Source organism: Nyctereutes procyonoides, unplaced genomic scaffold, assembly GCF_905146905.1.
Source record: "Nyctereutes procyonoides isolate TBG_1078 unplaced genomic scaffold, NYPRO_anot_genome, whole genome shotgun sequence".
NCBI classification, from domain to species: Eukaryota; Metazoa; Chordata; class Mammalia; order Carnivora; family Canidae; genus Nyctereutes; species Nyctereutes procyonoides.
Window position 1 is genome coordinate 14,145,221 of NW_026575034.1, and position 15,604 is coordinate 14,160,824.

The following is a 15,604-nucleotide window of genomic DNA, read 5'->3' on the forward strand; positions in this document are numbered from 1 at the left end:
CAATATGTAAAAATAATACTTTAATGAAAGGTATTCATTCTATGCTTCCCCTAAAATGCTTGTAAGAAACTCAATTAAATAACATTAGGATACAAGAGGTAATAAGTGCATCTAAAAAAAGTAAGTAGTATACATGAGGCCTGCTTCTTGTAATTCTAACCACATTACCTTATGGGTAATTTTCAGTAAACTTTTCAGGATAATTACTGTAAAAATACAATAAATACTATACTGGAAATATAGGGATTCATTTATTACTTTTTGGTTTACAAACAAAGGCACCCAATAATGCTTCTATTTACTTCTTATAAAAGATTATCAATTTACATTTAAAACAAAAAGCAAAAAACCCTGAACCAGTTCCTACAGACACACACAAAAAAAGGGAAGAAAATTAGATTTTTTTTTCCTCCCTGCTTCCAAGCTTTATTACCATTTTTATACCATGTTTATACCATTCTTAAGTCAAAGAACGTATTGCCATGCTTCTTTGTTGAGTTTTAAAACACGTTAATGTTGCCAAGTCAAATTTCAATATAGCCACAAACGATGTCACAATTGACAAATGCACAGAATCAAGAGTGAAGAGCGGGAAAAAAACCAAATGTTTTACAATATAGCTTTATCAAATGAATTGAACAAAGTATTAAATATAATTTATTAGGCTATCATGTTAGAAACTGAGTTTGTGTAGAAAATATAATCAAACAGAACTAAAAACCATGTCTAGCAAATGATACAAACAAAAATGATTTCCAAAGTCTTTGAGTTAAGCTTAGTCTAGTTGGTGGAGATTAATAACCTATATGCTCTTCATACTAATTTTAGAACTAAGTTCTAAAATGACATACTAATTTATTCATTAGCTTCTCTGACAACAGAATGCTAAACACACACACAACATTAATGCAGTGGCCTCAGCACCCATTCCAGCTAGCATTTCTTTACATTGGATTACAATGACACAGTCAGAAAACATACCCCCCTCTGTACTTCACATGCCTGTCAAAGTTGTACCTGATACTTCTGTAAAATACAAAAACAATTCATCTGATTCTAAGTATATTCAGCAGAAGAATAAACATACAAATGTTAGCATGTTTTCAACACATTATGGAAATGTATTTGGAGAGATGGAGTACTCAATGTATAGAGCATCTAGAGTTAATTAGTGGGCCACTTTAAATTAAAGGCATCATCATTTATTCCATTTTCAGACACTGTCATGGTCTCTCACACCTTACACAAGGTATGGTCCTAGACCAGAGACTTAGTATCATTTCAAAGAATATATATTTATTTATATACATATTTCTTTTAAAATAACGTTTAAAAGTTTTACTACAGAAAATCTGGCTTCAGCATGGAAGCATTTTTCCTTTTCAAGATTACACACCTGCATGGAAGAAGGTGGTTTCATTTACATTTAGTTTTTTCACAATAACAAAATAAGCTTCTTACACACTGCATTTAAATTGACAGAAAATTAAGATGTAAAGTTTATGTAACTTTTTGTATTGTGAACTGACCTCATTAGACACATTCAAGATATACTGTTGATGATTTAAATATAGTACAACTTGATCAGCTAAATTAGAACATGTTATGCTGATCAATGTTAAACCAAATGTATGTTAAGCAGTAAGGACAGTTAACTACTATTAAGGTTTAAAGGGAATAATAATGTATCATTAAAATATACATTAATTTTCTTGCTATTACTTGTTTCTATAATGCATTTCTTTCTAAAGCTAAAACTACATGCAGAAAAAATAAATGATATCTTGAAACTCATTCAATAGTTTGCGACCTTATGTGGTATGTAAATAAAGTCTTTAATTTTATACACGTTATTTTATGCACTATTTTATTTTTCTTGAAGGAATTCAGCTCTCAAGGTCAAAAGTTTAGTATGTGTTTACACACATGTGAGAACATTTTCTTAATGTTATGACTACCTGCAAATACATTCTTCCATAATAAAGCACTTTCAGTTTTCACTGGAAAGACGGTATAAGTCTTTTAAACATCCTATTAATAAAATGTATAAAGGGAAGAGAGCACAAATATGGTGAATCCCTCCCTACCTGCACCCCCTTTGCCAAAGTCTCAAGAAATTCTCCAGCTTTAGAACATAAAATTTCACAGGACTGATTTTTATTTGGTCATAATGTGGACAAGAAAAGTGTATGCCTATTGTTTTTGATACTAACAGCCTTATTGATATCATTCTCATTTTCCTTCAAAAAATACAGAGCATATGTTGATATGGATTCTCAAACCCATGTAGATCCAGTAAGGCCGTTAGAATAATATATGGCCTTCTGATTATGGAAGTAACTGTTAATTCAAAATAATGTGCATCAGACTGCTAATCAGAGAAAGGAAAAATGAGAACATGTCTTTCATTCATGTTGGAGACCTCTCAATAACGTACAGAATGATGTGAAAATAGTTTGGCTATAGTTTTAACAAAACTAAAACCCACTTCAACTGATGAAAGATATCAAACACTGAAGAATTAAATATCTACCAACTTAGCTAAGTATTCCTGTCCAAATAAATGCTTTCCACTGCACTATATATTAGAGTTAGAAATTCACTATATGTTAAGGCATATTTTAATTAATATGTTCCAGAATTGCACAGTTATACTGGTCAGTGTTCCTATTTCCCCACTCCTACCCTCACCCTACCCCTTGTCCCCAGGGATCAAAATGTTAAATCTTGGTTTTGGTGGCTATCGTAGATTTGAGCTGGCATAACCACAGTGTGTTCAATAGATTTTTATAAGCATAAACATTAAAATGTTACATGAAATGTACCATACTTTACTCCACACTCTGATCTAAGATGTAAGATGGTTTAATGTCTTGACAAAAGGTGAGATGACTTAAGTACATTTTACATTTTGTGCATTTAGACCACTATATGCATAGATGTTCTAATGCTAAATTCTTGTCTTCAGTATCTCATAGTGCTGGATGCTCGAAAGTATGACAGAAACTTGTAACACAGACTAACCACAAAGTACCAGATGTTTCTTGCCATTTGTGATCTTGCAATAAAAATGCGCCAAATCAGGATCACAAGGATAGTATTAAAACCATACCGTATGTTCCTCAACCTGGAAAGCAAATCAAGAGACATATCAGACAATGTTTCTAGAATAAAATATTATTGGATGGCAGATAATCGGTGCTGTTTTCAAATCCAGTATTAATTTGAAACTTATTTGAAAACGAACTAGAAACCCTTAAGAAGTTAGAAAGTGAGCAAAAGTCAAGCAAACCTGACCATGCAGTCCATCAAATGCCACATTACCTTTATTAACAATGAATAACACAAAGCTTTTCTATGACAGTATATTTGGGATGCAAATTTATTCATTCAACAAGGATTACTGAGCATCTTCCTGTGTGACCAGTCTAAATATATTGTAGGTAAACAGTCATGCCCCTTGTACTTCTGGAGCTTCCTATCTAAGCTAAAAAGGTTTGTTCATGATATACATCATTTTCTAGACAAAAATAAACATTTTTTTAACATCTGTGGGTACTTGCAAGTGGTCAGACATGTGAACTTCTTTAGTTATACTGACAGTCACATGATCAAAGGTCAAATGAGGACAAATCCTCACCCATGAATGAAACATGGCACTAGTCTATTTAGGAGGACTCTCCCATTCTCAAAGAGTAATATTAATGTTATCATGTTCATGTTTCAAAACATTTTTTATAATTTTAATGGTTTCAGAAAAGAATACATGTTCAGATATGTAACAATGTTACATAAATTCCATGAACTTCAATAGGCAGTCCAAGATAGGATTATAACATACAAACAATATAAAAAAACAAAAAAGTTTTGAATTAGGAGTTAAAGATAAGTATTCTAGTTTCCTTTGCAACTGAATACATATGGCTTAGGCAAACACAACTTCCATAAGCTTCACTTTCCTCAACTACACAACTAGCTGCCCTGCAAAGCCTCATACAAGTTAGGGACACAGAAAGAATCATAAGGTCTTGAGAATTGTTATAAAAATTGTTATTATAAAAACATCAAATCAAAGAGGTTACTACTGAAATTAATTGCATCTCTGAATTATGGGATAACAATGATTTTTCCTGTATTTTCTGAGCTTTTAAAAAAAAACATCAGTATATATGACTTTTCTAAGGGAATGATTATAACTCTGGTTTTAAAAACAATGAAAAAATTCTATGCCGAATGATGTATTATTTTATCTCTTTTCCTCTTCCAAAGATGCATTTGACTGGGACAACAACAAAACAAAAACTCCTTCAAATAAATTACCTTTAGTTTAAAATACACTTTTATTTCCCCTAATACATTTATTTCTTCAGCATAGAAGAAAAGATAACAGTGATTTTCAAAACTAAATTCCACCTGAAATTAGTGCTAAGGAACAATATAAATTGATAAAATAACGTTTCAACAATCTTAGGCTAATACTAGTTAATACTATCATAGTTTCAGTCTAAAGGCAAGCACTTTTCCTAAATGCAATATATTATGTTAGTAATATCTTTCATTCAATATACCAGCTTACCAAAAAAATTGTGTAATGTTTCATAAGGAAGACAAGATGAAATCAAGCTGATGTAAGCAACTTACTTGTTCAGATGTTTTCTAGCTGCAGGAAGGCCAGACATTTCTTCATTCAATACATATTTCTTAGTTCCCATGCAGTAGTTCTCTATATATTCTGCCCAATGTAACTGCCGTACATCAATATTAAAGGTCTATAGAAAGAAAGAAACAAACAAAAAACATACTGGTTACCTCCTTGAATAATTTTTTCACAACTAGTTAAAAATTCACCCTATCTAAAATTTTTTCAAGATTTATTTATTTGAGAGAGAGAGAGAGAGAGAGAGAGAGAGAGAGTAGGGGAAGGGACAGAGAAAGAAAACCCAAGTGGACTCCCTGCTGAACACGGAGCCCAACACAGAGCTTGATCTCAGGACCCAGGAGACCATGACCTGAGGTGAAATCAATAATCAGAAGCTTAACTGATTGAGCCACCCAGTAGCCCCCAAAATTCACACTTTCTTAAAGGCTAGTTCCACATGGCAAGATTACAAAATGTTTATGATATTAACTTTTAAAATCTTACTGCCATTCACAAAGAAATTCTTATCTCTATTTTATACCTTCCACTAGACACAGAAACATTTCAGAAGATAATCTGAAAACTCATGTCAGCATTTAAAAAGAAGTATAAGAAGTATAAGGAGAAAGAAACTTGTACCATTAAAAAAAGATAAAATTCCATTGTCCAAATAATCTATGTACCCCTCACCACTTTATACATGTACTAATACATTTATTTCCAGTTTATTTCTACCTACAGTATCACTTTTTAAACACCGTGCATAACATACAGAATACTTTTCCTATAGAACAGTGATGACATCAAGAGAAAGAATATGTTATGAAAGTTGGCTTAGAAGTTTAGGTAACTAAGGAGGCCATCTGATGACAAGGATGGACAAATCCAGAAAAGAAAGCTCTACAAAAATGTTACTTCGTGACAAAATAAAGAGGGGTATGCACTGCTCAGTCTCAGTGCTTCTCCATACACAATCAGATAATTTTTTTAGAGTAATAAACAGATCATTCAGTTTACTATCACCTAATTTGTTTTAAAGATTTTATTAATTTATTCATGAGACAGAGAGAGAGAGGCAGAGACACAGGCAGAGGGAGAAGCAGGCTCCATGCAGGGAGCCTGACGCGGGACTCGATCCCGGGTCCCTAGGATTAGGCCCTGGGCTGAAGGCTGCGCTAAACCACTGAGCCACCCGGGCTGCCCTACTATCACTTATTTGAAAATACCAAGTTGTAGACCAAAAAAAACTACCATAAATAAAACATTAAAGTAACACTGCACTAAAATGGAGACTTGACTTCAGATAGGAGATTTTATGAGAAGTCATTACAGATGTGTAATTGGATTCCCACAAGAAAAATGGAAAAGAGTAGAAGAGAAGCACTATCTGAGAAAACAGCTGGAAATTACCCCAAAATGATGACACATAAGCCACAGATTCAAAACACACATACACCACATATACATATGTATCTGAGCACATCAAAGTAAAACTGTTGAAAATCAAAGATGAACATTTTAAAGACAGCAGGAGGGATCCCTGGGTGGCGCAGCGGTTTGGCGCCTGCCTTTGGCCCAGGGCGCGATCCTGGAGACCCGGGATCGAATACCACATCGGGCTCCCAGTGCATGGAGCCTGCTTCTCCCTCTGCCTATGTCTCTGCCTCTCTTCTCTCTCTCTGTGTGTGACTATCATAAATAAATAAAAAAAAAAAGGCAGCAGGAAAAGCTGTTATGGATTACCTCCAAAGGGACAAGTATTAAATTCAAAAGAAGCAATGGAAGCTAATGTCTTCCAGTGCTTGAAGAAAACTGTTAACATACAATTCCATACCAGTGAAAATATCTTTGACAAATAAAGATGTTTCCAGAAGAATAAAAACTGAAAACAATGAGACATCAGCAGATGACTCACACTAGATGAAGTACAATAAAGGGTATTCTTTAAGTAGAATGAACATGATTCCAGATTGAAGTCTGGAGGTGGAAGATGAAATGAAGAGCAATGAGAGGACAATCGATGCTGGTAAATCTATGTGAATACTTACGGCACAGATTGTAATAAGAATAATGATTGTGAGACATATAAACACACATACAGAATTAAAATATGTATTGGTCCTTGTGTTATCCAAAACAAAAGGCAGAAGTATCAGTATTATACTAGTCTTTGATAAAGTAAGGAAGGATGCTGTAATCTCTAGAGTAACCTACTAATACAACTGAAAAATAATATATTTTTATGTAACTGATACAGATGGGAAAACATAAAATTGTAAAATATAACTCAAAGAGAACAAAAAAAAAGTTAAAACAAGTAAGACAAATAGAAAGCACCAAAAGTTATATTTAAATAAAATATCATCAGAAATTACATTATTGATTAGGTCTTCCAAATAACAGTCCAAAACTGTCTGACTGGAAAAAAAAAAAAAAAACAAACCCCACTATATGCTGCTTAGAAGAAAAATATCTGAAAGGTAAGGATACAGAAAAGTTGAAAATACAAGGTCAGAGAAAGATATACCTTCCTACCAACAATCTATGAGAACTCCCACTGGCCAGGGCTTTACCAGAAGGGTATGTTGGCAAGGTTTGTATTTTTGCAAACTGTTAAGTAGTAAATATCTCAGTGTAATTTCAATTTGCACTTCCATTTGGATGAGTGAGGATGAGTATCTTTTCAAATGCTTAAGAATCATTTGCATTTATTCTTCTGTAAACTGTTCATCTTCGCATTTTCAGTAGGATTATTGACAATTTTTGCCATTTCTACACAAACTTTTTATGTAATATGAAATGCATATTAACATTACATTGAGATAACACTATACGCTCACCAAAGTGGCTAAAATAAAAAATTAGAATGAAAAGGCCAACTCTTGGGAGGATGTAGATTAAGAGGAACTCTAATACACTGCCACTTGGAATATAAATTGGTGCAACTACTTTGGAAAACTGTTTAGCATTATCAACTACACTGAACATACAAATACCCTTTGAGTCAAATACCATTTGACTCAGCTACCATTCTATTGTAGATATAGATCCTATACAAATGTATACAAATTATTCCCAATAGCCGAAAACTGGAAATAACTCAAATATCTATCAACAAAAAAAAAAGAAAAAAAAACCACTGTATGATACCATTTACGTAAAGTCATAAATGGCTCTAATTACCATTAAGTGTTAGAATTCAAGATAGTTGTTACTTTTGGTATGTAGTCATTGGGATGGGGCATGAAGGGATCTTATGGGGATGATTATGTTCTATTTCTTCACCATAGAAAGTGAAATAGTGAATAGGAGAAAGTTCTATTTCTTAGAAAGTGAGGGTGATCACTAATAATCCACTGGGCAGCATGTGTTGTGCACTGGGAAGGGTGGAGGGAAGATGGGAAGGAAGAAAGGAATCAGCAGAAGCCACAAATCTTTTAACCTGAGATTACCTACAGGACGCTTGTCCCTTAGACCTTCTGCTTTGAAGGCTGCAGGCAAGGAGGAAGACTGGCTATAAAACCTATGGCCCCATAAATTAAGGAGTCTTACAGAATACTTCTGCAAAAAGGTAAAAATGCCAAAAGCTGTATCCTCAGAGCAAGAGTGGGAAAAAAGTAAACCCACCACACACATAAGTGGGCAGAAAAATTGCATACTTGATGCCTTTGTCATGTAGAACCAGTAGAATGAACTAAACCTCCACTATTTAATATGGTAGCCATAAGCCACATGAATCGCTGGGAAGTTGAAGGGGACCAGTCTGAACTGAGATGTGCTGGGGAGTATAAAATGTACACTGGGTTTCAAAGGGTCAGTATAAAAAAAGTTGAAAGTATATCCTTTAAACGGTTCTTTAAATTTTAAGTAATTTTTAAATTTTTGTTTAAATTTTATCATATTATTTTGGACATATTAAACAAAACATTAATATTTTTAAGGAAGGAAGTGGAGAAAGGAAGCTGAAACTGGGAAGATGGGGAAAAAAAAAACCCCTCTTTTGAGAAACTGTAAGCTAAAAACTTCGTCAGATATTTCAAAGTGGTCCTGGCCTTTGAAATGTCACCTGGCTACTAGCAGAAGAAGCAAGGGCAAATCCGTATTGGAAAACTGCAATTTCAACACAGGCTTCAAAAAAAATTCCCACAGAAATCTTCAAGGAATTTGAATTTACAGTCAAACAGTAAGAAATAAGAAACAAGGTGCCATGAGTGAGACCTAGCTTAAAGGACAGATGGTCAGAGGCTATGTTGCACAGCCCTTAGAAATCTGGATTATCAAAAACAGAATTTAAAACAATTATGTCTACTATATATCAAGAAAAAATATTCTAAAGATTTAAGAAATGTCTATAAGATTTGAAAAATACATCTAACTTCTAAAAATGAAAATATCTGAAACCCAAAATTCAAAGGAAGTTTAGACATAGATGAAAGACTGCCATAGAACTTTGATTAATTATTAGTTCTTAGGCCAGAAAGAGAGATACAAAATATGAAATAAAAGTTAAAAGACATGGAGGAGAAGGGTAGTGGTTAAGGGTCTGCCTTCGGCTCAGGTCATGATCCTGGGGTCCTGGGATCAAGTCCCTCATCGGGCTACCCACAGGGAGCCTGCTTCTCCCTCTGCCTATGTCTCTGCCCCTCTCTCTCTCATGAATAAAGTCTTTGGGGAAAAAAAAAAGACCTGGAGGAGAGAATGATCTAAAATACATTAAAATTTCACAAGAAGACAAGAGAATGGTGAAGAGGCCGTATGTGAAGAAACAATGGTTAAGTATTTCCTGAACTGCTAACAGACATCAAACTTCAGATCCAGGAAGCCCACCGTGAAACAGGTTATATTTTTAAAAAATTATACTCAGACATATTCATAGTGAAACTGCAGAATACCAAAGAAAAACTCTCAAAAAGAGATAACAATAAGAGGTCACCCACAATGCAACAGCAAATAAGATGGATTTTTCCAACAGCAATAACAAAGCCAAATATTAAAGGAATATAAAAAGAAGTTATCTTTAGTGTGCCAAAATCCTGTTACAGAAACAAGATTAAAATAAAGACATGTCAGACAATCAAACACTGAGAGTTCACTAACAGACCTCCTACTCCTCATATTCTGGGGAGATTTCAAGCTGAAAGAAAATGACCCTAACGATAAGATCTAATAGCAAAGACACTGGTAAGTATTGTTTACATCTAAATAAAACTAAACAAACTCATATCTACTTATAAGATTTAAATAGAGAACTAAAGTAATGTATAAACATGCATATTAGTGGGGTGGTAATTACAGCTCAAACACTTTAAGGTCCTAAATATCATTAAAGAAGAAACTATAGAAATTGCTTAATTTAGACTTTGTTAGGTATGCATGTTGAAATACTTCAGGTAATCTCAAAAAGAATACATGTACAGAGCTTACACTTCAAACTAACAGGGAAAAATATGGAATGATAAGACATGAACATATGAGTAAAACAATTTCGGAGAGGTTTTTCTCCTCAAAATTCAAAGAAAACAAAGTGGAGGAAAAATGAATAAAGAAGTCCAAGTTTTTTTGAATTTGACTAAAGGGAAAAAAGAATCAACATTTCAATCATACTTTAAAAGCACCTCTACCACTCTCAAATACATCATAAATTCTAAGATAAAGCAATTTTATTTTACCAACAATTACGACTGAAGCTTTAATGAGACACTATAAATAGGTCAAATGTCTTTCTTGTTGCATACTGATTGTGGAAAATATCCAATTATTTCTCAGGTTGCTAATGGTTCTCCAATGAGTGTGCTACATATTTCCTAATATAAAGCAGAAAATACTTGCCTTTTTATCTTCAGGGTTTAGTTGATTCATCAACATATTGACATTGTCAGTATTCCAAACCCAAGAATTACTTGTGAAATATTCAAGAAACACCATAGCTTTGTGAAGGCGAGTTATTGTTTTCATCATCCTGTATTGTAAAAAAAATGGACAGATTCAAAATTTGCATAGATTGTGAAAAATCTCATTACCACTCAGGGTACCAGTTTCTATATTGAGATTGTAACAGTAAAATTTTAATACATAATTCAGGAAGTATACCAAATCACCAGAGAATAAGAATATTTCTGCATCTTGGAAGAACATTTTATAAATCCAAAATAAAAAAAAAATTTTAAGCAGCAGCAAATGAATTTAATGCTGTCTAAACAGAGTTCTGTTGATATATGAAATTAATTTTCTAAGGAAATACAATAATTTAAGGTCAGATTTTCTACTATAATCCTAAGCAAATAAATGAATTCAGTTAGTATTCCCTTGTTTTCTGTTCCTTCAATCACATTTTAGTTCAGCTACAATTACTAAGATTTCCTGTGAATTCATAACATATGGTATTACATTATAATCTCAACTCTTCAGCATCACGGAGACAAAGTATACAGAAATATTCGTTTGCCATTTAATCAATTCTCTACATAGATTTTTAAAGTAACTTTTTCTTTAACCCAGACAGGTACCACTCTTGATTGTCTGAATGTGCTGTGAAATCAATGACTCATGCTGAAAACTTTCTGAAATAGATATTCAAGATATTCAATTAACTCCCCAAATCCCCTATTATCCATCCTTATAGAAATAAGGAAATTCAATATTTTTTGTTTGTTACTTTTTCAAAGGATGAGAGGCCTTAATCTTTAAATCTGTCATTTTATATTTCATGGCTCACTGTAAGTCATTGATGTCATAACACTAACCAGAGTAGTAACATCTACACAATAATAATTACCTATGATAAGTAGGAAAAGGGAAGAAAGAACTTTCTGAAATAAAACACACACCAAAAATTCCTGGCCTCTGATAAACAGAAAAATAATTTGTGGAAAAATATTTTAAAAGAATTCTATTTATTTATTCCCACAATAAGGATTAGCATTTATATAGTTTAGAAAGTCCTAAAATCAGGGGTTTTAGAAATGGGAAAAATGAGAGAAAATTAGGACATTAGAAGTGGGGGAAAAGTCAAAACAGTAACATTAGCTAAGCAATTCTGAGGACACATTCAATACGTTTAGAAAGAAACCCTGAATCCAGACTTCTAAGAGAAAAGGAGGCAGCATGGACTAGGCAAAGAAAAACTGTGGTTCATGCAAGAAAGTAATTCCAAAATAAAACTTCCATCAAACACGAAAAGAATTACTGAGCATCGAAGGCTGTATTTGGACAAGAATAGTTCAGACAGATAGAAAGCACACGGGGGGCGGGAGGGAAACAAGACATGCTCCTTGTAGAAAAGAGATTAGACCGTTTTTTTCTCTCTAAAAAAAAAAAAAAAGAAAGAAAAGAAAACCAAAAAGATATAACAGATCTGTAATTAAATCAGTATCTACTATCACAACCAGTATAGTACACTTGAATTACACACATACACATATTTGCTTAACATCATTTTCCAACAGACATATTAACAAGTTCTTCTTCCTAATTTTTTTTGTCACTGATAGTTCTCCCCTAGTCTCATCTTCAGATTCACTCAAGAGACAGAATTACCGGGCAACCAATTCAGCCATTCAAAAATAGGATAAAAAATTGGAAAGGGAGAAGGAAATTTGAAAGACCACATACATACGAAGTTCACAGAATATCAAGTGTAAAGTACTGGATTGAATAGTATGAGGACAAAAAGAAAATTTAAACTTGACATAGTCACTCTTTGGTTCAAATGCCCTATGAGCAGATAGATGCCTGAGACTACATTGTCATGTATGTTCTGAGTATGTATTTATTTTTTATAATGGCAACCTGCAAAAAAACCATCACAATCCTTTAGAGTAGGGCAAGATCTTAATGGTCATCTAGTCCAGGATTTGTCAACTTCAGCCCTACAGACATTTTGGTCCAAATAATTCTTTGCAGTGGGGGGGCTGTCCTGTGTATTGTCAGATGTTCAGCATTCCTGGCCTCTACCCATTAAATGCCAGTAGCATAACATCTCTCAGCTGTAGTAACTAAAAATGTGCCCAAATATTTTCAAATGTTTCTTGATGTATGCCAAAACTGCCCTCCATTAACAACCAGAAAGATAAAAAAATATCAGCTTCACAGAGGTTAAGCTAGAGAGAGTTAGATGAAATAACAAAAAAATTGGACAATGGAACCATTTTTCTAATGTCACTTTTAAGAGCGCTAAAGTATCTACTGCATTTCAAGAACCAGAGTGAATAACTTATACTGCCTCCACTTGTGATAATACCATGCATCCTAGTCCCCAGTGACTGTCAACCAGGATTCCTTATGATGCATGTTTGAGTGGTACTTTTTATCATTATGTCAAGATACACAGTAAGTTAGATTTTATCTAGCTGACACACAGAATAATGTAAATAAATAAAGTGGACACCAAGAATGACATGATTAACATAACTTTAGTGCAGGAGGAGGCATTATATTAGGGCCCCAATATAAGATATAAAGCCCAGTGCCTTGTTCAGTAAATATCTGAACAAATTAAATAATATAAATGATAAGATTTTGTATTTAACATTTACAAAACTACCTAAATAAAAACACCTCACTGGCTCTTATTGCTTTTAGACTATAAGCTCTCAGTGATCAGGGATCATCCCTGCTTTGATACTTAGTCTTGCACAGGACAAACCTCAGTTAAGAAGATACTCTACTTGCTGTTTCCTATTTGAAGCAGACTTTAAATTCCAAAGGTGATTACAATGTCATCTCCCTTCTCACATGCTCACCTACAGTAACACCCTGTCTTCCCACCAAGAGGTGAAGGTAACTTATAACCAATAAAATGATGTGGAAATGACACTGGGTAACCTGCAAGGGTGGGTAATAAAAAGCGATACACCGTTCTGCCTTGCTCACTGGAATACTCACGCTTGAAGACTTCAGTCGCCATATTTGCTGTCCAACTCCCCCTAAGGCTGCTTTGTTGAAGGAAGGCCAAATCAGTGCATGTGGAGAGATGGTGTAGAAAGGCTCTGAGACTACATGACATGAGAAAGATGCCCAGCCACTCCTGCTGCTCCGTATCTTTCCTTCTCTTTCCTACTCCCACGGTGTATCTGCTCCACTCCCTATCTGACTGTGTCCATTTGAAAGACCCTGAGCTAGAATCACTCAGGTAAAGCCTTCTAGAATTTGACCCACAGAAATCATGAGAGATAATTAAAATGACTGTTGTAAGATACTAAGATTGATGTCAATTATACAACTAGAAAAAAAAATATCCTAAGTTTGAGGTGATCTGTCATGTAGCACAGGTCATGGGACATATTTATCAGTACTTGGAATGAGGGGCTGCTCTAATAAACAACTAAAACATGTAGTATTGGCTTTAGGATTAGGTATACAGAATCTGGAAGGCCCCTGAGGACACCACTGGTGAAACCTGGAAGGACCAAGAAAAGAATGTTAGTGGAAACTTTAAGAGCTTTAAGGAAGATGCTGGTGAGTGCTTGAAGGAAACTGGGAAAAATATTGTTGGAAGTTAGAACTAAATTGTTACTTCTGGTAAAATGAGAAATAAAAACTGTATCTAATAAACTTGATGATCTAGCCAAGATTTCCTCAAAGAGGACAAAGATGATCTTTTAAAAAATGAACCATCTGAGTAGAATTTGGAAGGAATGTAAAATGTCAGCCAGGGATTCTTTAAGAGACAGCCTCTGAGCACAGATCAAGTCCAGAATACAGATGTAAGATTCTTTGTTAAGACCTCAGAAAGATCTAAAATAATACCTCATAGAATCTTCCAGAAAAACAAAAGGCTCACTCCAATCTTAAAGACATGTCTCATAGAAACTACTGTCGAAAAGGCAGAACCTAAGAGTCTAAGGATTTAAGAGGCAGTGATCGAAGATCTAAGGGTGTTGTTCCATAGCAACCCCATAAAGAAGCCAAGATAGAAAAAGGCATGCCTCAAAGAGATTGGTGGGTATAGCTTTGGTCTAATGGAGTCGATTGTTTTAAAACGAAATATACGGAAAACCTGCACAGTTTTAAGGAATCACATCAGTTTACATGTAAAGAGACAGAGACAGTACAAAATGAAAAGAGGTCTCTAGATCAAGGGTCAGCAAACCAGAGCCTAGGGGCCAAAGCACCTGTAAAGTTTTATTGGAATGTAGTCATGCTTATTTACTTACATATAGCTTATGGCTGCACAGTTGAGTAGTTGCAAGGTAGAAGCTACATTTAACAGCAGAGTTGAGTAACCACAAAGAAACCACATGGCCCTTTACAGGTAAAAGTTTGCTAATCCCAGCCCTACACATTCTCATTTTATGGGCAGGTTGTGGGATAAGAAGGCCATTCAATTGCAAACACTGGCCATTTTTTTCTCTTATGAAAAAGATGACTCAGAGGGCAGAACCAAGAGCCTCAAAATACATCCAAAGAGTAGGACTGAACCCTAATTAAGAAACCATCAAACATACCTCGTTGGAATTCAAAACTGTTACAGACCAGTGACTGCACAAAACTGTCTAGTCGTTTTCCTATGCCTGTCTCATCCTTACATGTTGTGTGTGCAAGCAGCAGGTAACTTGTCACTTTCATTCACAGGTTTTCAGACCAATACCTGAGGAACTACACCTGCAAAACCACTCTTAAAGAGCCTCATCTGCAATTGTGGCAGATTCAGTTGACCCAACAGTGGCTTCAAGCTGATGCCAGAAAGGTCTTAGTAGTGGGAAGTAAGCGTATTTCCCACAATGGAGGAATATGAACTGTTGTGGCCAGAAGGCTAACCATAGCCAGTTGCACTTTCCAAATGTCTTCAACAATACCTTTCAACTAACTTGCTCAAATTTTACATGATCTTGAACATTCTCTACATCCCCTTTCCTTGAATCTTGGAGGACTTGTGACTGGAGTGTGACTAAACGAATGAGGTGGTAATAGGGCCCGCGTGGTTTCTGTGGGTAGGTCAGAAAATGCACATAGCTTCCACTTGCC

General features: G+C 34.6%; 1 protein-coding gene across 4 annotated transcripts in view; it reads right to left on the bottom strand.

Moving 5' to 3' along the window:
• Nucleotides 1-238: 238 nt before the first annotated feature.
• The window catches only part of FAR1 (fatty acyl-CoA reductase 1), a 67,640-nt gene continuing 52,274 nt past the window's right edge, over nucleotides 239-15,604 (bottom strand). For all 4 annotated transcript variants that reach the window (XM_055317798.1, XM_055317797.1, XM_055317796.1 and 1 more), the window contains 3 exons: nucleotides 10,469-10,598; nucleotides 4,642-4,769; nucleotides 239-3,127 (listed from right to left, as the gene is read on the bottom strand). In XM_055317798.1, coding sequence (XP_055173773.1) covers nucleotides 2,965-3,127; nucleotides 4,642-4,769; nucleotides 10,469-10,598 — 421 coding nt within the window. In that variant the 3' untranslated portion in view covers nucleotides 239-2,964. The remainder of the gene's footprint in view (nucleotides 3,128-4,641; nucleotides 4,770-10,468; nucleotides 10,599-15,604) is intronic.